This window comes from Aspergillus fumigatus, chromosome 4 (genome assembly GCF_000002655.1).
Source record: "Aspergillus fumigatus Af293 chromosome 4, whole genome shotgun sequence".
Lineage (NCBI taxonomy): Eukaryota > Fungi > Ascomycota > Eurotiomycetes > Eurotiales > Aspergillaceae > Aspergillus > Aspergillus fumigatus.
The window spans coordinates 3112763-3133073 of record NC_007197.1 but is presented as its reverse complement, the minus strand read 5'-3'; the positions used below and the strand labels follow the sequence as shown (position 1 = coordinate 3133073).

At 51.1% G+C, this 20311-nt stretch overlaps 9 protein-coding genes across 9 annotated transcripts; 6 read left to right on the top strand and 3 right to left on the bottom strand.

Moving 5' to 3' along the window:
• Window positions 1-116: 116 nt before the first annotated feature.
• AFUA_4G11880 (spliceosome assembly protein PRP11) lies at window positions 117-952 on the bottom strand (the record flags this gene model as incomplete). The annotated part of the gene is made up of 2 exons (XM_746549.2): window positions 878-952; window positions 117-821 (listed from the first exon to the last, which is right to left on the bottom strand). Exons 1-2 carry the CDS (start codon window positions 887-889, stop codon window positions 117-119), a joined length of 717 nt encoding a protein of 238 aa, XP_751642.1. The 5' UTR covers window positions 890-952.
• A 17-nt stretch (window positions 953-969) lies between these two features.
• AFUA_4G11870 (uncharacterized protein) lies at window positions 970-3239 on the top strand. The gene is made up of 4 exons (XM_077804650.1): window positions 970-1276; window positions 1331-1775; window positions 1822-1912; window positions 1975-3239. Exons 1-4 carry the CDS (start codon window positions 1105-1107, stop codon window positions 3076-3078), a joined length of 1812 nt encoding a protein of 603 aa, XP_077660792.1. The 5' UTR covers window positions 970-1104; the 3' UTR covers window positions 3079-3239.
• Window positions 3240-3392: 153 nt separating this feature from the next.
• Window positions 3393-5257, top strand: AFUA_4G11860 (putative formin binding protein). Its single transcript, XM_746551.2, has 2 exons — window positions 3393-3456; window positions 3544-5257. The coding sequence occupies exons 1-2, from the start codon at window positions 3433-3435 to the stop codon at window positions 4393-4395; spliced, it is 876 nt and encodes a 291-aa protein (XP_751644.1). The 5' UTR covers window positions 3393-3432; the 3' UTR covers window positions 4396-5257.
• A 24-nt stretch (window positions 5258-5281) lies between these two features.
• On the top strand, window positions 5282-8902 carry AFUA_4G11850 (putative C6 finger domain protein; the record flags this gene model as incomplete). The annotated part of the gene is made up of 4 exons (XM_746552.2): window positions 5282-5495; window positions 6051-7264; window positions 7555-7969; window positions 8031-8902. Exons 2-4 carry the CDS (start codon window positions 6230-6232, stop codon window positions 8900-8902), a joined length of 2322 nt encoding a protein of 773 aa, XP_751645.1. The 5' UTR covers window positions 5282-5495; window positions 6051-6229.
• Window positions 8903-9431: 529 nt separating this feature from the next.
• Window positions 9432-10721, bottom strand: AFUA_4G11840 (D-mandelate dehydrogenase-like dehydrogenase; the record flags this gene model as incomplete). Its single annotated transcript, XM_746553.1, has 5 exons — window positions 9432-9530; window positions 9603-9842; window positions 9917-10326; window positions 10386-10618; window positions 10669-10721. 5 exons carry the CDS (start codon window positions 10719-10721, stop codon window positions 9432-9434), a joined length of 1035 nt encoding a protein of 344 aa, XP_751646.1.
• A 566-nt stretch (window positions 10722-11287) lies between these two features.
• Window positions 11288-13884, bottom strand: AFUA_4G11830 (putative cell cycle control protein (Cwf19)). Its single transcript, XM_746554.2, has 2 exons — window positions 12489-13884; window positions 11288-12426 (listed from the first exon to the last, which is right to left on the bottom strand). Exons 1-2 carry the CDS (start codon window positions 13785-13787, stop codon window positions 11584-11586), a joined length of 2142 nt encoding a protein of 713 aa, XP_751647.1. The 5' UTR covers window positions 13788-13884; the 3' UTR covers window positions 11288-11583.
• Window positions 13885-13906: 22 nt separating this feature from the next.
• On the top strand, window positions 13907-15438 carry AFUA_4G11820 (putative ATP binding protein). Its single transcript, XM_746555.2, has 2 exons — window positions 13907-14124; window positions 14201-15438. Exons 1-2 carry the CDS (start codon window positions 14082-14084, stop codon window positions 15379-15381), a joined length of 1224 nt encoding a protein of 407 aa, XP_751648.1. The 5' UTR covers window positions 13907-14081; the 3' UTR covers window positions 15382-15438.
• Window positions 15439-15903: 465 nt separating this feature from the next.
• AFUA_4G11810 (uncharacterized protein) lies at window positions 15904-16574 on the top strand (the record flags this gene model as incomplete). The annotated part of the gene is made up of 2 exons (XM_746556.1): window positions 15904-16105; window positions 16165-16574. 2 exons carry the CDS (start codon window positions 15904-15906, stop codon window positions 16572-16574), a joined length of 612 nt encoding a protein of 203 aa, XP_751649.1.
• Window positions 16575-18645: 2071 nt separating this feature from the next.
• On the top strand, window positions 18646-20052 carry alp1 (S8 family peptidase; the record flags this gene model as incomplete). The annotated part of the gene is made up of 4 exons (XM_746558.1): window positions 18646-18969; window positions 19027-19471; window positions 19538-19626; window positions 19699-20052. 4 exons carry the CDS (start codon window positions 18646-18648, stop codon window positions 20050-20052), a joined length of 1212 nt encoding a protein of 403 aa, XP_751651.1.
• Window positions 20053-20311: the final 259 nt, after the last annotated feature.

Sequence of the window (20311 nt, the reverse complement as noted above, 5' to 3'; positions counted from 1 at the left end):
CGATCCACAATGCGAGGGAAATCCAACAATAACGCCCAAAAGAAAGCCCCAGTTGAATAGTACATGCCGTTAGTTTTGCTCAGAAAAGCACCCGCCCTCCTTCAGCGCCCCCTTCATTAAGTTTTGGGTCCCATTGGTGCCAGACCCGGAACACCACTAAATCGCTCTTCTCGCTCGGTTTTGAACATGATCTGAATCCAAAACTCCTTGCTGTCCTCATCAAACCAGGTCCAATAGCGACCCTCTCTGCGGTCGATCTCTCTGGCCTGCAATTTGAAACCACACGTCTGATATGGCTCGGCAGCGACAACGAGATACTGGAAGTTCTTGTCGGGCGGCTCCTCTACCTTCTGCTCGAAGGCAGACATAAACCGTACTCGGGGCTTGACCCCAGGCGTAATCTCCTGATACTGTAACTGGAACAGCAGGCCGAGCTGCCTCGTCAAGGGATCCCTAATCTTGGTAATCTTGTAACCGGGCCGTCCGATCTTGATAGCCTGTTTCTTAACCTGCACACCCATCGCGCCGGGCAACATCGCCGGATCTTGATTTTTGCCCTCGCGCTGCTCCCGCGCGGCACGTCTGGCCAGGTTTGTCTGGTGCTTGCGGCCCTGGGTATGGGCCAGATATGAGCCATCGTTCTGGTGGACTGTCAAGCAGAGACGGCATTCGAAGCTTCCGACATGGTTCTTGAAGAAGTAGGGGTCTTTGTCGAGGTCGATTGTCTCGAGGGCGAGCTTGCGAAGACGCTCGCGACGGTCTGCGTTCGTTGCGGAGTGCGATGCAACACCACCGCCACCGAACTTGGACCCTGCGCGGTTCTAAAAGAGGTCAGATCATGTCAAAGAAAGTGGATATATATGCTGCTTGTTCTCACCTGGTAATCCATCTTGAATCACGTCCACTAAGAATCAGAAAAACTGAGCGAGTGGACAAAAACGGGTGATACGCATCGATAAGCTTCGACTGGAAATTCGGAGATCGCCATATATTTGAGTTATGTAAGCACCGCCGCAGGCGTCTCATTGGGCTGGGGAAGCTATCAACAACCACCCAGAGCTTCTTGAACTTAACTCCGGGGGTGCATGACTAATAGTTTCAATAATGGACGTCGGATGCTTTGTAAATCAACGGCGGTCCTACAATGGGGATCTATGCACAGTTCGTTACATAGGTAAAGTTGAGGGCACCACCGGCGAGTGGCTCGGAGTGGAATGGGATGACCCCACGCGGGGGAAGCATTCTGGAGAACACAACGGAGTGAGATATTTTACATGTATGAAAGTATTTTCAAGACTGGATAGAGCGGATTGACTGACTTGAACGGAAGGTAGAAGGAAACACCCCACGGCTGGTTCGTTCGTGCGCCCTTCGCGACGGACCGACAGACCTCGAGGCTTCCTTGAGGCAGTGCGTCACAAGTATGCTTCTGAGTTCCAAGAAGAACTCGCAAGACAGCAGTCAGGCGAAGTCTCTGCTGCGCGGGAAATCATCAAATTTAGTAGCAAAGTAGTGGAAGAGGTCGGCTTCGACAAGATCCGGAAGAAACTTGCAGAGCTCCAGGAATTGAAAATCGTGCTCCTGGATCGCCTATGCATCGCAGGAGTTCTCCCTCATAGAGCGAGTCTACATGAGCTTGCAGAGGCTTGCAAGGAGATAGAACAGACATGTCCTAAGATCGTTGACCTCGATCTGAGTTACAACTTACTGGAAAGCTGGGTTGACATTGCAAACATATGTCAACAGCTGAAGCGCTTGAAGACATTGAAGCTGATGTTGGTCATTCAGTACATCTGTGAGAAGCATGCTGACAGTTGGCAGCGGAAATCGTCTAGGTCCTCGACAGGAGGGTCTGATATTCGACGGTATCACAACACTACACTTGGACGAGACTCTACTCGAATGGGACGAGGTATGCTGCACAAAGCTACTGCTTGGTTACCAGTGAGCTGACTGACTCTTGGTCCCCTTTAGATTTCAGCTTTGACATATCAATTCCCGTCACTCTCTGCTCTGTCTGCCTCCGCAAATCAGATTACCCAGATCTTGACACCTATCACGGATACCATCACGACCTTGACACTGGAAAACAATGACATCTCTTCGCTATCCTCATTAGCATGTCTGACCTCTTTGAGCAAGCTCGAGCACCTCTCGCTGAGAGAGAATCGTATCGGGAAAGTCTATGCGTCTGGCATGGAAGGAAACTCTCTTCAGTTTTCCGAAAATCTCAGATCGGTGGACCTATCCAGAAACAATATCGATTCTTGGCTGTTTGTGAATGAACTTCAACGCGTATTTCCTGGGCTGCAATCTTTGCGCATATCAGGAAATCCCCTGTACGACAAGCCTGTTGCCCCCTCGAACGTCACAAATTTACCGGAGAAGCCAATGACGGTGGACGAGGCCTATATGCTAACACTCTCTCGACTCGCTTCCATCCAAACGCTCAACTACAGCAAGATAACTTCCCAAGACCGAAGTAATGGCGAACTCTATTACCTTTCCCTCATTGGCAAGGAGTTATCCGCGTATCCGGAAAGCGCAGAACGCGAGATTCTTGCTACACATCCCCGCTATCAGGAGCTTTGTGAGAAATACGGAGCGCCCACAATCAGGAGAGCCGAGCTGGCAGGCGCTGCCGTGAATCCGCGCTCTGTTGCCGCCCGAGTAGTGAAGTTGGCTTTTTGCTTGCACTCATCAGTTAGTTCCGGTGCAAACCAAGAACAATTTCGAGTTCAGAAGATCCCGAGATCCTTTAATACATATCAAGTCAAGGCAATCGCCTCCCGCCTGTTCAATTTGCCGCCTTACCAGTGCCGACTAGTCTGGGAGACCAACGAGTTAGACCCTATTCATCAGGAGAAAAAGGACGATGGAGACGATTGGGATAGTGATGAGGATGAAGCCACAGCTATTGGATTGGGGGAGAGTAACAAGCTCACACCGGCGACGGAGGATGGAAAGTTCATCAGAAGAGAGGTTGAGCTCCTGGATTCAACGCGAGACATAGGCTTTTGGTTCCAACCCGATACTGTTGAGGCAAGGATCAGAGTAGAAGTTGCAACATCGAATTGACAACTATTTCGACATAGGAGTTGTGAAGGAGTTCCTTAACCTACATTGTCGCGGGTGGGGTAATATATATAGTTGAGCACGACTCGTGCGTTAGGATACAACGAGGTCAACGACAGAAAAGTAGAACCTCTTACGCAAGCGCCTGTGGCCTCTGTTACCCGAATGGATTTAGAGGCCTTCTTGGTTATTCTTAAACAATATGATATGTGTAGTGTATATTCAAGCTGGAGGGCAACACTGACTGCTGTTTTAGGACTAGGTCGGTTTTGGGTGGCAGATTATCACCGCAACTGTTTTGTGATAACAGTGATATCATTTCCCTTTCATATAACAATTTAATACTCAGACATCGTCATGGCAGAATACTGGAAATCAGCTGTAAGTGCCCTTCATTCAGTTCCGCAGACTTCTTCGTGATAATCTTTACGTGGGGAAGTCCGGCATCAACTGACAGCAATATTCTAGCCCCGGTTCTGGTGCAAACAATGCAAGATATTCATTCGGGATACACCCTTCGAGAAAACCCAGCATGAAGCGAGTGCCAAACACCAGGGAAACCTTAAGCGTTTCCTACGAGATATCCACCGGGAAAATGAACGGAAGCAAAGAGAAACTCAGAAGGCGAAGGATGAAGTCGAGCGATTAAGGCAAACTGTCGCAGGAAAACCAGGTGCAAAAGACAGCGGCGCAACAGCTTGGAAACACGCCTCGGCTGCCCCTCCACCGGCAGAACGACCTGTGTCCCTGGAAGAGAGAAAGAAGCAGATAGCGCAGCTGGCAGAGATGGGAATTGCTATCCCGGACGAATACCGTGGTGAACTCGCGCTCGCTGGCGAATGGCAGACGGTATCCGAACGAGTTATTCGACCAGATGACGATACAGAGGAAGGAAAGCCTGGTAGCTCTATCGGCGTTCGGAAACGCAAGATGGAAGGCGATGAGGAGGAGCAGGAGGCGCGACAGGAGGCCGAGAGATTCGTGAGTCAGGGTTGGGGCTCGAGGACTCGGCAGTATCCTGGGGAGCAGAGCGATGCAGACCTGGATGCACTTCTAAATTCTACCAAGGATGTAAAGAAGGTCAAGTTGTCGGCGCCGGATGAAGGGTCGAAAGAGAAGGCTAGCAAAGAGGGTGCTACACCAAGCAACGATACGGACCAGGCTGCGGCTCAGGAGTCAGAACTACCATCAGTCAAGTCTGAGGGTAAAGAAGCGGCGCAGCTTGCTACAACAGATACCCCAGCGGTGAAGCAGGAAGAGGAGGCGGCACCTACAGGAGTTGTTTTTAAGAAGCGCAAGCCGAAGGTCCTGAGGAAATAGTCGAATTTGCAGCTGCTGGATATCTATTATCTACCATGCGCATAAATGTACAGATGATGCGTTATGGTTGCGCACGGTCCAATATGCCTCGCCTGCCGGTGCTCACATGAAGCGATCATGGGTTCTTGTCTCACTGCGCTCCAGTGTTCGAAAACCGGGATGATGCCTCTGGCCTCCAGTCGTCCGTCGCCGAAGCAACCCAGCTCATAGAAGATCTGGATTCTCGATTCGCTTGCGCGGAAAGCCTAGTCTGGTCTTGCGTTAGCCTATATCCAGATTGAGTGTATCGATTCGAGCTTATGCGGGTTGTCTGATAATATTCTGCCTTACATTGGCAGAGAGACGTTGGAGCACATAGGGTGGATGGAGAATGATCAGTTCTTACGTATGTAAGCATGATGTCTAGCTCAGAAAAGAGTCCCATATACCATGCGACTCGTTGGCAGCATCCACCTCTTCCTTTGGAGTGCAATCTACAATAGCATGCATACGAAACAAATTTCGTTGACAAGGAGACCCAGGGCGAGAAGAGTAATATAGCAAGCCAGCTCAAGCTTCAATTGTCGGAAGATAGTCTATGGTCCTAATAGATGGATAATTTCAGCTGAGATTGTATTGACGTGAACGACCAAGCCATAGTAAGTGTACAAGTATGTCCATTTATCATGAGAGGAATAAAGACATGTTGCTGCAATTGAAGAAAAGATAAAGTGATCTGAAATTTGAAGGAGATATTTCTGGATAAAAAATGTTGTTCACAGAGGAAGTGAATGGCAGGTGTGAAGCTATTTTATCAATGAAGATTAGATACTTCTGCCATATCTGCGGTGTTGAGTGATTCTCGCCACTGCCCTTTTTTTTTCCCTCCCTTTTTCTTTTTCCCTTTTCCTCTCGCAGTCAAAGTCCGGGGCTTCTTCTAGTGTTGTTCCGGAGCTCACACCAGAAGAACTTCTTGACGCGCAACGACCTCATTGCAAACTATTCTCCCCACACTTAATGCGGAGGTTTTCATGATCAAATCGAGAGATCTGGTGGAATATTATTGACTCGGCTGGCTACTCTCGCTTCTTTTCGCTTATCTGGACCAGTAGTAGTGCTTGGTAAGTAACCCAGACGGGACCTCTCTGTTCCTTTTCCGGGCGCAATCTGCTAGCTTGCCATATGTCTTTTATTTCTGAAGCCCCATGAGCTATTGAACCTTGTACTCGTTATGTCAAGAAGCAAGATTTGCCTGTTGAAACTCGTTGCGATGTTGCTACGGTATTCTGGGACTTGGTTTTGCGGCCGCTTTACGCTTTGTCCGAGCGGAGAAGATCATGACAGCCTCGCCCGGCAACATTCCAAACCCATGCCTTGTCACCCTCGAGGTCCCGTCCTCGGTGAGTCTCGAGTTCTGCACAAGTGTCCAGATCTATTGTGGGAAATATTTTCTATCATTCAGCCGCAAATGCTCTTTTGCATTGCACGAGCGGGCCTCTTAAGATAACAACAGCCCATGGCAATCAGAGAATGCGCCAACAAGATTGACAGCCAAAGCCCTCATTTTCTGTTCCAAGCATCCCCTTCCAGAAGAGCACTACTGTGTTTAACGCGCAATCCTTTGTATTCTAGCCTATTTGCGGATTCTCAATACTAACATCGCATTTGGCCGATAGACCGCAGGAATAGATGCAAGCTGGCACCAAACATTCAGGCCACTGTACGAAGTCACAGAACCGCGAATAGGCGTGTCTGCTAGGTTGCGACGTCGTATATCATCCAGTGCATCGATTTCGCACGCTTTTTGCCTTCCGAAAGCTCCGTTTCACGCAGAACCCTATTCTCGCCAGCACCCATGGAGGAATCAGCAGAATCGGCGAATGGGCCTGGGGAATCGCCCAAACAAGCAACTTCGTCGACCGAACAACCCGCTCCTGAGACAATTCCGGATCAGACACCCAGGCCTCCTGCAGAGAATGCCCCTGAGACCGCACCTCAGCCAATGCCCGAACAAGCTCCTCAAGTGGCGGCTGAACAGCCTACCGAAACCAGCAGCTCTGCTCCGGTACAAGCAATACCCGCCCTCGATACGTCGCTTCCTCCAATTGACAAGTCAATGCCGGCTGTCGACACGACTCTGCCCCCGATAGATACGTCTTTACCTAGTCTGGATTCTACATTGCCACCACTGGACTCGAACGTGCCATCTTTGCCTCCAATCGATACATCTCTTCCGCCACTTGACACGACGTTGCCTGCTGCAGAGGCCAATTTCTTGCTTTCAGGTACACGAGCATCCAACCCAGAACCTGCTGCTTCAGAGTCGACTGGCACAGTATCCGGGGCATCTGAGCATCTCACATCCCACCAGTCAGGCCACGCTTCTGCTGAAACGGCACCCTATCAATATTCGAATGGGACGTATCAATCGCAGCCTGCTCAACAGCCGCATCAGGCGTCGCCACCGCAAAAACAGCAAGATGTCCATTACCAGCAGCAGCATCAGTCGGCGCAACAGTATGCGCAGCCGCAGCCGCAGCCGCAGCATTCTCAGCAAACACATCAGCAATACCAACAACATAATCATGATGTGTACCAGAACCATCAACCCGCATCATCGCAGATGAACGCTCCGCCACAGCCATCCCATATTCCTCAGGCTCCCATTGGGTCACCCATGCCCTCAAACATGCCCCCAATGGCTTCTGTAGGCCAGTATATGACAGGATATCCCTCCAATGTATCACAAATGGGTATGAACACGAACGCGCAGATGCGCTACCAGCTCCCTGGCGACTCGAACAAAATGCTATCTGGCGGAAGGCATAAGAAAGAAGTTAAGCGGAGAACGAAGACCGGATGTCTAACGTGCCGAAAGCGCAGAATCAAGGTATGTAATTTGTGAACATGAAAAATCTCAATGGCATGGATCTCCAGCCCATGTTGTTCTGGGTACATTCTGAAGCGAGGGCGATCATCGTGTGCGGGGATTGCGGGCGGGCAAGCAAAAGTTATCGCTTCGCTTGTCCTGCCCACCTGCAAAGAACCCCGCTCTCCCTCTCGCCCACTGTTTTCCTTCCGCCTCAACAGCCACATTTTTTTCCCCGGGTTTTCAATCGCTTCTTTGGTTAGTTGGTATTGGTTAGAAGTAGCTGACGGAGCATTGGTCTTACTCTTTAGTGTGACGAAGGACATCCTGTTTGCAGAAATTGCGTCAAGAGCAAGCGTGAATGTTTAGGTTACGACCCTGTCTTTAGACCGCAGGCGTCAACACCCTCTGCAATTCAACCTGCTCCCAATCCTGCTCCCTCACTCGTCGTCAATCCACAGGATCCAACGCCTTCCTATCCCTCGGCGCCCCCTGGTTACGTCCCTGCGGCATCCCAGCCTTTTGCTCCCTCTCTTCATTCAGAATCGCCATCCACATCCACCGACCAACAGTACGACTACGGCGCTTCTTCCGCTGACCCTTCGTTGGGGGGCAACAACTCGACCAACATGGCCAGCGCCCAGAATGTCACTCAGGGAGGACTGCAGCCGACTCTCAATGCGACCAATACCACGGTCACTCCGTCGGAAACTTCCAGCTACAAAGGTACGTCCTTCTCGTGCGGTATTCATCCCTTGATATTACATTCTAGTACATTCTCACCCAGAAGCAGTGAAACGAGTTCAGATTAGCGATCTACTGGCGCTGAGAGGCATTCCTCCGCCGCCCCCTCATCCTATCACGTCTCTCCCCCCGAACCGTCTCGAAGAAATCAAGGCCGTCTTCCTCGCTACATACGCTCCCGCCATCGATAGATTTTTCGAGACTCGCTGGTTTTCGGAGAAGGCTCTCGGTCACTTGTTGGCGAATGCGCAGCTGATGGCCGAGTACTCTGCTCTTATTGATGCATTTAACGATCGGAACCTCAGCGATCCCAACGTCGTTGCACAGCTGGAGAGCTTTGAGGCATCCGTCGTTTGGAGTACCATGACATTGTGCCGTCATGTGATGAATGTGTCGAACGGCAGCCATGGAAAGGATTTCGAGCTGTTGGCTACCGCGTCCAGGCTAGATGTGATCGAGGCTCTGATAACTGGCGAGCATATGGAGAGAAATCCACTGGCCCAATGGCCCGTTCCAGAACCGGCAGCTGATCCACCCACTCTTCCTGATCAACTGATGCGGAGAGCATTGGACTTTTGGAGTTCGATCGGCCACTTCTTGACTCTCCATGACAACGAAGCTAGCTCTGCAAAAGAAATTGATGATACTCTGGCTCGTTGCAGAACGCTATTGGACACCTATGAGAATCGCGATGTGATTTATTCCATTGCTATTGCCCGCCACATTGGACAGCGCTGGGCAGACTTCCCGCACAGCCTCCCTCAGCATGTCACCACCAACGAAAAGGATGCGGGAGCCAAGCTATATGTGGCGCAGAAATTCCTTGAGCAAGAAGCCAGCGGCAAGGGCACCACACAGGTTGTTAAGCGCATTTGCGGCATGGTTGTGCGGTCCTGGTACATTTCCCGGGAGTAGTCGACTCTGCATTAACTTTGATGGCATTGCGGCATTGGTGACAACTCCTTCCGGTTGGTGATATCTGGCCATTGACTTCTTTTTTTCTTTTCTTTCTTCTTTCCCTACATGTACGGGCTTACATTCCTCTTCGGTTTTTCACGCACCTTGCCCAATCAGCTCAGCGAAAACTTTCATGGCATTGGAGTTTTTCTCGGTTCTCAATTCTGTCAGAAGCTAGGGAATGGCAGCATCACGGCGTTCTGGCTGCTTATCAGTTCGAATCAAGACTTGGTTGAGGGTTTGGCTCTGGCATGCTTCGCTTCGAGGTGTCCTACATATGGATGGCTGGAATCTCGAGGGATACACGTCCGTTGATCGAAAAATTGCAGCGATCGATTTGATGCGTGCATTTTTTGAACACACAGTAACAAGTGTATCCAATCATCTACTCTATCATCAAAAATCATGTACATATCAACAACGAGAAATAAGTACATTTAGCCAAATTAGGGTTGGCATAATGCAAAAATGCTCGTGATGTTCTCATTCAAAGGTCGGCTTGCTCGGGAACAGGACTCTTCAGCTTCCCTGTTTCGACTGCAAGCCGCACATTTTCGATAGCCCACTCTTCCATAGCCGTCTGAGTCTATTCAACAAAAATCAATCGGATTAGTATATGTCTGCCATGGTGACTTCGCTGCTGTAGAGTGAGTCTCACCTCGACGGTCCATGTGCCCATGTGCGGCACGAGCAGAACATTGGGGTTCCGGATAAGGCCCGGGTGAACCTTGGGCTCCTCCTCGAAGACATCCAAGCCGGCAGAGTAGACCTTGCCGCTATCGAGGGCCTGGACAAGAGCCTCTTCGTCCATGACTGCGCCTCGCGCTGTGTTGACGATGACGACGCCATCCTTCATCTTCTCGAACTCGGCTTTGCTGATGATGTGCCGTGTGTGTTTCTTCTCTGGATGGTTAGAATCACGCATACATAACCCGCAGAAACTCCCAGCCAAAGCCAGAATAGACAACCTACATTCAGGGGCAAGTTCAGACTGATCACGTCGCTCTTGGCCAGCAGCTCATCAAACGTCACATACTCCGCTCCGGCGGCCAGCTCCTCGCTTAACTGGCGGCGATTGTGGTAGATGACTCGCATGCCGAACGCCTCGGCCTTCTTCTTGAGGTTGCGCCCAATTCCCCCCATGCCCAGAATCCCGAGGACCTTGCCCTCGGGGTCGTGGCCGAGTGCGGGGAGGGGTTGGCCCCGCCATTTCCCTTCGCGGAGGGCCTGCATGCCTGCGTTGAAGTTGCGCAGCGCACCGATGATCAGGAACATGTTCACGTCGGCGGTTGCGTCGTCCACAGCTGTGGGGACGTTGGAGACGCGCAGGGGCGGATTGCGAGCGCTGCAGGCGTGGACATCGATTTGGTCGTATCCGGCGCCTGGAAGGGGGGTCAGATCACTGAGATACGTTTTGTAGAGGAGCGCCAGGCGACCTTACCGCAGTGCGCGAGGAAGCTGACTGAGCGAGGAAGTGCGTTGACGAGCTCCTCATCGATGAAGCCGGTGATGGTGATGGAGTCGAAGGTTCTGTAGGCGGCGACGACGCCGTCCAGCTTGCCGGAGCGGCATTCCTGCAGGAACTCTGCGCGGTTCGTGGCAGTGGGAGTGATCAGTTCCGCAATCTCGGATAGCGATTGCCATGTCTTGTGTGCGCTGGATGCGAAGAAGAGACTGGGTCAGAAGAGTAATTAAGAGAGACAGGGAGAGAGGCTAGTGCGTACTGGACGATGGATCCAAGTAGGAGGACCTTAGGTTTGGTACCGGTGGAACCCATTGTGAGGTGTCTGCGTGTGACTTCAAGTTAAACTAGGGATCTTTTCAAAGAAGAGAATAGAAGATAGATAAAGACGAGTTTGACTCACTTATTCGCAAGCGTCGCACCTGGAATTATGCCGAGCACGACTGTCGGCGGACAAAGTATGCCCGAGAGTATATCAGCCTGCCAGCTGCGTCGAAAGCTATAAACACAATTGACAGCAACAGAGAGTTTAAGAGAAGAATCTCCACACAATCGTCAGAGGCCGTCAGAAATGAGAAGAAATAAAGGAAAAAAGCCCAAGGAGGAGAGAGTATATGTTGCCTACCTTCGGCCGTTAAGGATTGTAGTGCCCCACCTGTTATCATAAGAAGGCGCTGCAAATAGGGAATTATTTTATCCCCCGCACTATGTATTCACGTACGGAGCTACCAGTCCCAACCGACCAGTCAAGGTCTTCGACGATTGACAATGAGGCAGAAACTGGCTAGATGAGGTGATATTTACGATGTCGGTGGGATTCGTTCTGGTTTGTGCTGGTCTTTCCCGAGTGAGGAAAGTCACTAAAGGCTTGACTGCGATATGTGAGCGTGGCGTGGGGGTTATGCGGGGAGAATCAGTACGAGCATCGGCGTCAATTGCGAGGCAGGACACATCAATCGGGACATGGGATGGCCTCGGGCCGGTGAGACCAGCTGCTATTTGGCAGTCAAAACTCTTCCCAGGAACGTTAATGCTCTGCCTGTCGCATTATCACAAACCTGGTCCAGGGATAGAGGTTACCACTATCCTGCCCATTGATTGATCTGGGTTTGGGGTAGAGAGTTGACAGTCGTATAGTTTTTTATTCATAATACCAGCTGCTTGGTTTGGATAACATCTAACTGAAGCCCCTCCCGACGTAGCCTTCCACAAGCACTCGGGTCCAATCGAACTTCCGCCATCGCTTCTTAAACCCTTCCACCCTGCGATCGCCTCCTCGGTTCCAGCGGCCTTGTCGTTTAATAACCTCTGGGCCGAGATCGAGCATGCCTCCAATAACCTCGCGGGCAAACAGATCGCCGCGTGGCCAGCGGTGCTCATCCTCCACCACGTGGCCCAGTCCTCCGTCCAATTCAAACCAAACATGGAAGTAGGGCATCTCTTTGGCCAGAGTGCGACGGAACGCATTCCGACCCAATCCCTGCTTCGCCTTCGCAAGGGTGTCGATCAGCTTTCGGTGCTGCGTCCATTCGGAGTCTGCTGCGAGGATCGCTTCCCTGAAGAAAGCGGGTGAGGTTTCTCCGAGACTGTACGGCAGTGGAACAGCTTCCATCGCTGCATGTCTCTTCCGATGCGGCTGAGCTGCGTTCTCGTAGAAAATGACATCGCGGCCCTGATCGTGGTACATGCGAGTTAGACTCTTCATGAAATTCCGGATCTCTTCCCACTCGTCGTCATCACATTCCATCAGGTTAGTGCGATGCTGGATAGGAACGATGGTAGCGCATCCTTCGCTGAGCTCGGGTTCGGTGGGAAGGGTGAGATAGGTTCGGGTCGCCAAGGATATCACGGGAGCGATTGGGGGCGTGTTGGTATCTTCATGATGACAGAGGGGGCAGTTGTCTAAGATCCGGTTCATTTTCTGAAATTCGCTGATGGTAGCATTCTTGAGGTTGATGTCAGACCGATGCACCCTTTTGGCGAGTTTGGCGGCATTATCGTCCATGTATTCCAAATCATTCTAACTCAGTCAAATAGAATCAGTAATAATTCATAGATGGATGAGTTGGGTGACGAACTGACCTCGAATTTCGAGTCTCTGGCGATTCTCTCCGCCAGCCGTCTCCCATCTCCACCAGCTTGATCCCGCGTCCGCCGCTCTTCTCGGACCATGTCTTCAATAGTCATATCCTCATTTTCCTCCAGCTGTCCTCGTTCCCGGCCTCTCCTAGTCTCAACGGGTTTGGCTTCATTTCTTTGTCCTGCAAGCATTCGGTTCTCCATAACTCCAAGCACTACAACATCGGACTCCTTGCGATTGGCCATCGCCGCGGCCGCAGCATTGTAGCGCTCCTCAAGCTCTGCTGCTTCAGCCGATCCTTTAAGCTTTGCCTTCATCATCTGCGCTTTGAGTCGGTTGAGCGCCGTCAGATCAAGATGCTGAGTAGCGCCGGAGGGAGGAGCTGTGTCGATCTTCTGGCCTTGACCACGAGCTGCAAGCTTCTGTTCAGGATCTCGATGGTGTTCAAGAGGTTCCCTATGAACCCCTTGTTCAAGCTTCCTCTCCTGGAAGAGGTCTCCTGTTGGCTTTTCTTTGCCCACGTAACCCTCGCCATATCGTGTGCGACGGTCCAACTCCGCCTCTTCCTCACGCGCATCATCAAACGAGCGCAGATCCCCAAAGCGTTCGATTGCAACTTCTTCCACAGGTTTTCCACTCTCCTCTGCCTCCCGGTATACGCCTCGGAGCTTTGTCATTCTCCACTGCGAGCCAGCATCGCCGAAAGTGTAATCCACCTCATGCTGTACTGGCTTTTCCTCTACTTCAGCCAGCCCTTTCTCTTCCTTCAAATCACGGAGATGCTGGTTCAGCTCTCGGTCGTGTATCTTCAACTCGAAGTCCGCTTGGAGCATCTTGGCTTTCGGTTCTTCCTCCAACCGTGTAGTGTCACGCCGGTGAATATAATCAACGTCAAGGGCGGATGGTGCTTCCATCCAGGCATCCCGCCTCAACTGCTTCGGCTCCTCCTGGACGATCTCCTTCACGGGAGCTGTAGACTCCGATTCATTGTCTTTACTCTCCCTCCTGTGTCGCCGCTTGTGGGAATGATCCCGATCATCGCTGTGGTCGGTGGAATGGCGAGATCGCTTGTGTCGATGACTGTTTTCCTCATCAGCATGCGACTCACGAGGGCGACCCGGCTCTCGTTCTCTAGACCTCGACGAATGGCGCCGATGATGGTGATGATGACGATGATGCCTTGACCGTTCTTTGCTGCGATCTCGGTCCCGATCTCTGTGTTGATGTTTCTCCCTGCCGCTTCGTTCGCGTCGCCGCTCTTGATCTTCCACCAGAGACTTTTCAAAATCGTCTAGAGTCATGTTGAGTTCTGTCAAGACGAGTCCATAGAGCTTTCGTGTGGAAAAGGGAGCGACCGCAGCTCCGAAAATACTAGGATGACGTCTGGGCGGTCCAGACTACGGGCTCCACCCGCAAGCAGATCTCCTCGAATCCCCCGCGACAAAAAGAATTTCTGTTTCGAACCACATTATTGACTTACATGTTCACGTCTCCATCAAGCTAGCTATTTTTTTCTTAATCTCAAGAGAAACATTCTTTATTGTTGAAATCTAAAGACTGTACTCAGGACTCGATATCCTTGTCCTTCCCTCATCATGGCGACGACTCCCGTGTCGGTGGTCTGCGTCGGCATGGCAGGTAAATTATTCAACAAGGCCTTCTAGCTTGAAGGTTGCGAGGAATGAGCATAGTTGCTGATGCCACTTTACTTTAGGCTCCGGGAAGACGACCTTCATGCAGAGAATAAACGCGTACCTCCATTCGAAGAAGAAGATGCCCTACGTGCTCAACCTCGACCCCGCTGTATACTCGGTCCCCTTTGAGAGCAATATCGACATCCGTGACTCGATCAACTACAAAGAAGTTATGAAGCAGTACAATCTCGGACCCAACGGCGGTATCTTGACATCATTGAATCTGTTCGCGACAAAGGTCGATCAGATTATATCATTACTGGAAAAGCGCACCGCACCCAATCCCGAAAACCCATCAGCCAAGCCCATCGAGCACATTTTGGTCGATACGCCCGGGCAAATTGAAGTCTTCGTTTGGAGTGCATCTGGGAGCATCTTACTTGAGACGCTAGCCTCTTCGTTTCCTACTGTCATCGCTTATGTTATTGATACCCCGCGTACGACTTCCACAAGTACCTTCATGAGCAACATGCTTTACGCTTGCAGTATTCTGTACAAAACAAAACTGCCAATGATCCTTGTATTCAACAAGACAGACGTTCAGGATGCGGAGTTCGCGAAAGAATGGATGACCGACTTCGATGCATTCCAGCAAGCATTGCGAGACGAGGAGGAGTCTGGTGCTTTTGGAGGGGAGGGCAGCACCGCGGGCTTCGGGGCAGGCAGCGGATACATGGGCTCGCTTCTCAATAGTATGAGTCTAATGCTGGAAGAGTTCTATCGTCACCTGAGTGTCGTGGGTGTAAGCTCAATGACAGGCGACGGCATCGACGAATTCTTCCAAGCAGTGGAAGAGAAGCGTCAGGAGTTTGAACGGGACTACAAGCCAGAATTGGAACGCAAGAAGAAGGAGCGCGAGGAAACCAAGGCAGCCCAGCGCGAGTTGGAACTGGGCAAGCTGATGAAGGATATGAGTGTGTCTGGATCTTCGCGGAAGCCGCGTCCCGCGAACGAAGCGGAGACCGTCAGCGAAGCAGAGGAGGAGGAAGAAGAGGCCGCTGCTGCAGCAAGCAAAGGGGATCTGGAGTTTTCGGAGAACGATGATGATACCGACGATGACGAGGGAGGTGTTCCTCCAGCTGGCGACGAGGCGGGGCTGTCCCAGCGATACAAAGAAGCTCTTTCAGAGTCTCAGGGCGGTCCGAACGACGCAGATTTGAGTTTTGCACGGTACCTACGTTCTAGTAATATCAACCGATAGTTATCTTGCTCAAAAATCCATGATTAATGTCTTTTATTTCTCTTTCGAACTTCCCTGCTGATCTCGTCCTCCTCGAGCTTGGTACGGTGTTATCGTACGGAGTAGTTATCGTTCTTATCCAGCGGTGCCGGCTTCCGTAGGCACGAAGGAACAATAAGCTTGCATAACATATGGATCTACCACCTTATTACTTTACGGATATTCAGAATCCTGAATCCCGATAGAAAAAGAAATCAGGATAATGTCTCCAATGCATACAGGTCAAAAAGCGTGCATTCCAAGCATGCCGTGATGCCATGCGGATGATGTCACAAGGCTTCTATGCAGTATCAAACTGACGTACTACCGAATTGCTTCAGATCGCATCTCTCCAGGTACTTATACGGCGCATGGGAATAATATTCTTATGCTAAGACTTTGTATCTGGCTACAATTGACTCTTTTATTGAACTTTGAATACTGAACCTCAGGGACTACAACAACATAACAGGATCTGTACACAAAACAAGTAGCCCCTTTCTCATGATCATGGACGTATGTGTTAAGGGATGCGCTACTATACTGCTCAAGCAATTCTGGTGGCTGATATCTTGTCCTGTACTCCAGGTATTCTACTCTTACACATACTCGACCGCGGCATGGCTCTCGCTACAAGCCATACCCTTGATTGGGATGCCACAGATGATCGCCCGAATCATGCTAGAGGAAGCCAGGCAGCCGTCGCGTAAGCACTATCGTCAGAAAAAAGATATTCAGCAAAAAAGCCGGTGCTAACAGTCGCAGCAATTGAGGTCTACTTTGCTCGTTGCCTTGGCTTCAGTCTGCTCACGATCGCCACCTTGACCATCATGCTGACGGGTTCCATCCCTCTCAGCTCAGCGGTTTCAGAAACGGTCTCAACCGAGGATTCCGACCCTAAGGCTCCGTATGCCGTTCCGACATTGGTAGTGACGTCCATCTACCATGCCATTTCGGCCTTTTATGCGTACACCTGGTATACCACCACCGACCAAGGGGTCTTCGCGGTGGCCATGGTGGGATACTTTGCCGTCGGGTCCCTTGGGTTGTGGTGTACACTTTTTGCAAGCAGCCAAGGGAAGATCAGTCGCAAGACGGGAGCTGACAAGAGAACTACGGGTTACCCATTTGGCAACAGAGTGGCGGAGAGGAAGCATGTCGAGAAGAGTGACTAAGGATCTGACATAGTAGTTACTGAGATGACGAGATATTTGTCGACAGTCGTGATATGGTCAGCCTCGGGGGGGATGGTTCCGACTGGATATTACTCATTGTAACTGTGTATTTGACCAAGGGCAATGGCGTTGTCTCTCTGTGGGGGTTCTCTTCGCACTATCTTTGTCCTTGATTTTAGCCACATCCAGCCGTATACATTAGAAAGAGGTCTTGGCCCGTAGGGTTGCCGGCGATTTTGTTGCCAACGCTATCACCTAGTGTTTCTTCATCATTCACGGAAATAACAAATGCAAGGGTTCAGCTGCAGTAAAAGGCCTTATCTTTGAGACATATTTCAAGTATACATGCATGTCGTCATCTTCACAAGCATATATGCATATTGCAACATATGAATGGGATAATAATAAGCAGCCCCAACGGATTCCCGGTGGAACAAGAACGTGCCAAGTCGGCATGCCTCACTGGGGAGTCTTGGCCTTTCGCCCACGAGTCACAATCACCCCATGATCCCACTCTGCAATCGGACGTGGCCGACTGGACAGCGCTCTTATCGCGATCACGAGGTCAAATGCAACTTGACTAAATCATCAGACATGCTAAGCTATCGGCCAAGCCGGAGAAGGCGCCTGCGAATCCTGCTCGCCCAGACAGGAACTCCCTGGGCGCACGACGTCTCACAGGGTGCTTACCCTCTATTTCTAGGGTTCGGGGCCCTGAATCTACAATCGGGGATCTTTTTCGTCGCATCGCTCTTAATTTATCACACGGTCTGGTCCCTTAATGCCAAGGCTCAGTGCTTCTCGGACGCCCGCCGGCGAATAATGACACCGGGATCTCTAGGTTAACCACACAGGTCAAAGAGACTGCTTACATCCACCAATTCCCAGTCGGCCGTTATCACTAGCCGAGACCATGTGAAGAGGGGAAGTTGGCCATCCCCTCGTTTGACAGTTACCCCGAGCCCTGGTTGGCGTGCTCGAATCAGTGCAAGAATCGCCTCGAGCGGTTCGAGTGTGTTGCTCTCGAACCATGACTGGATCAGGAGGTCAGTAAGACCACATGTGTGCGCATATGATATATGTGTCCTACCATCGTCCATATAGCGAGCGGGCGACATTTCCAGAGAAAGAAACAGTATTTACGCGTTGTACAGGGCATCAATACCAAGGTTATCTGCCACAAGCCAGCATGGCTGCCTGTCCGATTGGCGTCTACCGGGCCTCCAGTCTAATGCAAACGTTATTACGATCTGCAGGCCCGTTAAACATGGCATCATGTGTTTTTTCCCCTCTTGCCAATCTCATGCGACTAAGTCCCGTCTAGGGGGACCCTGGCTGGCCGCCATCAGGCTAGTCAATATCCTTGTCTCGAATGCGTGCAGAAATGCCAAGAAGAAATCGCATGAGGTTGCCAAGTACCCTGTTTAGGGTCACATCCGTCTCTGCAGACGAATCGCTTGACCCTTCCTCCCCGGAGCTTTGCCCGTAGGACGGACCTCAGTCGGCACAATAGCATGAGGAGTCACTGTGGAAGCCAAGAACAAGACATATTACCTTCCGTAAGCGAAATGCAGACGCAAGAGCATTCGTGGCCGCCATTTGCGCAGCTATTGAGAGAATTCTCCTTGGCACGAATCAGCGGCCTCAATCACTAGTCCCCTTGATTAACGTCTTCTCTCTGATGACCCATCGATTTCCTGTCCCGGACTCGGTCATGTCGAATTGATGAAGATCATATCCGTCATCTGCATAGTTCATCTCATCTCACGCTCTTCGCATGCACTATCTGGCTCTCCGACGGTGTGCGATGCAGAGTTGCAATGTTACCCTGTTAGTTCCCACTGCATTCTCCGGATCACTTTCCGGATTGTCCCCATCCTTGTCTCGCGGTGGTGACTAGGAGATTCTGAGGCATGAAAATGGCACAAGTGCTGAAGAACATGAATGGAACACGAAGAGACAAAAAGTTATAAATACCTGCCTGTCCTCCAGAGATCTGTGTCCACCAGACCATTCAGTCCAACATCTCCCAGCCTGATCCGGCATCTAAAGTCTTGTCAGAGTCTGCGCCATGCTTTCTATCAAACGCACTTTGCTGCTCCTTGGAGCTGTCCTGCCAGCCGTCTTTGGCGCGCCTGTCCAGGAAACTCGTCGTGCTGCTCAGAAGATTCCTGGCAAGTACATCGTGACCTTCAAGCCGGGCACCGATACAGCTACCATTGAGTCTCACACTCTTTGGGCCACTGATCTTCACAAACGCAATCTGGAGCGTCGTGATACCACTAGCGGCGAACCTCCCGTCGGTATCGAGAAGAGCTACAAGATCAAGGATTTCGCCGCCTACGCTGGCTCCTTCGATGACGCCACCATCGAGGAAATCCGCAAGAGCGCAGACGTCAGTACTCTTCAGAACCCCAGCACATAATAGGACAAGTGGCTTACAAGTGCACAGGTTGCCCATGTTGAGGAGGACCAAATCTGGTACCTTGACGCCTTGACCACTCAAAAGGGCGCCCCATGGGGCCTGGGCAGCATTTCCCACAAGGGACAAGCAAGCACCGACTACATCTACGACACCAGCGCTGGCGCAGGCACCTATGCCTACGTTGTCGACAGTGGCATCAATGTCAACCACGTCGAGTTCGAGAGCCGCGCATCGCTGGCATACAACGCCGCTGGTGGCAGCCATGTTGACAGCATCGGCCACGGAACGCACGTTGCTGGTACCATTGGCGGCAAGACCTACGGAGTGGCCAAGAAGACCAACCTTCTGTCCGTCAAGGTCTTCCAGGGCGAGTCCTCTAGCACCTCCATCATCCTTGACGGCTTCAACTGGGCTGTCAATGACATTGTGAGCAAGGGTCGTACTAAGAAGGCTGCGATCAACATGAGCCTTGGTAAGATAGACCCCTCTTGCTCGTTCAACTGGACTGAAAGTAACGGCGGCTGATGGATAATGACAGGTGGTGGTTACTCTTATGCCTTCAACAACGCTGTTGAGAACGCTTTCGATGAAGGTGTCCTTTCTGTCGTCGCTGCTGGAAACGAGAACGTATGTATCCCCCGTTTTAGAAAAGTTACAAATGAACATTGCAGGTTTGGTCGGACTAACATGTTGTGCCAGAGTGATGCCTCAAATACCAGCCCTGCTTCCGCTCCTAACGCTTTGACGGTTGCTGCGATCAACAAGAGCAACGCCCGCGCCTCCTTCTCCAACTATGGTTCCGTTGTCGACATCTTCGCTCCCGGTCAGGATATCCTTTCGGCCTGGATTGGCTCCACCACTGCCACCAACACCATCTCCGGTACTTCCATGGCCACCCCTCACATTGTTGGCCTATCCGTCTACTTGATGGGTCTTGAGAACCTCTCTGGCCCTGCTGCAGTGACCGCTCGCATCAAGGAGCTGGCCACCAATGGTGTTGTTACCAACGTTAAGGGCAGCCCCAACAAGCTTGCCTACAATGGCAATGCTTAAGCTTATGTCGAAGAACAGATAGTTTACAGAAAACTGCGCAGGGCGAGTCTTACCAGATGGATGGTGGGGGGAGTAGGCGAGCACGGAGGTCTATGAGCCTGAATCTATGAGCCCTACATTATATAACAAAGCAATGGAATGATTTGTGTTATTTAATGCTTGACCCTGTAAACAAATAACCTTTTATTCGGCTTGCATGTAGGTCGGAACAAAGCTAATCATGCGAGATGGGACGGATGGAAATCACACTTCAACCATG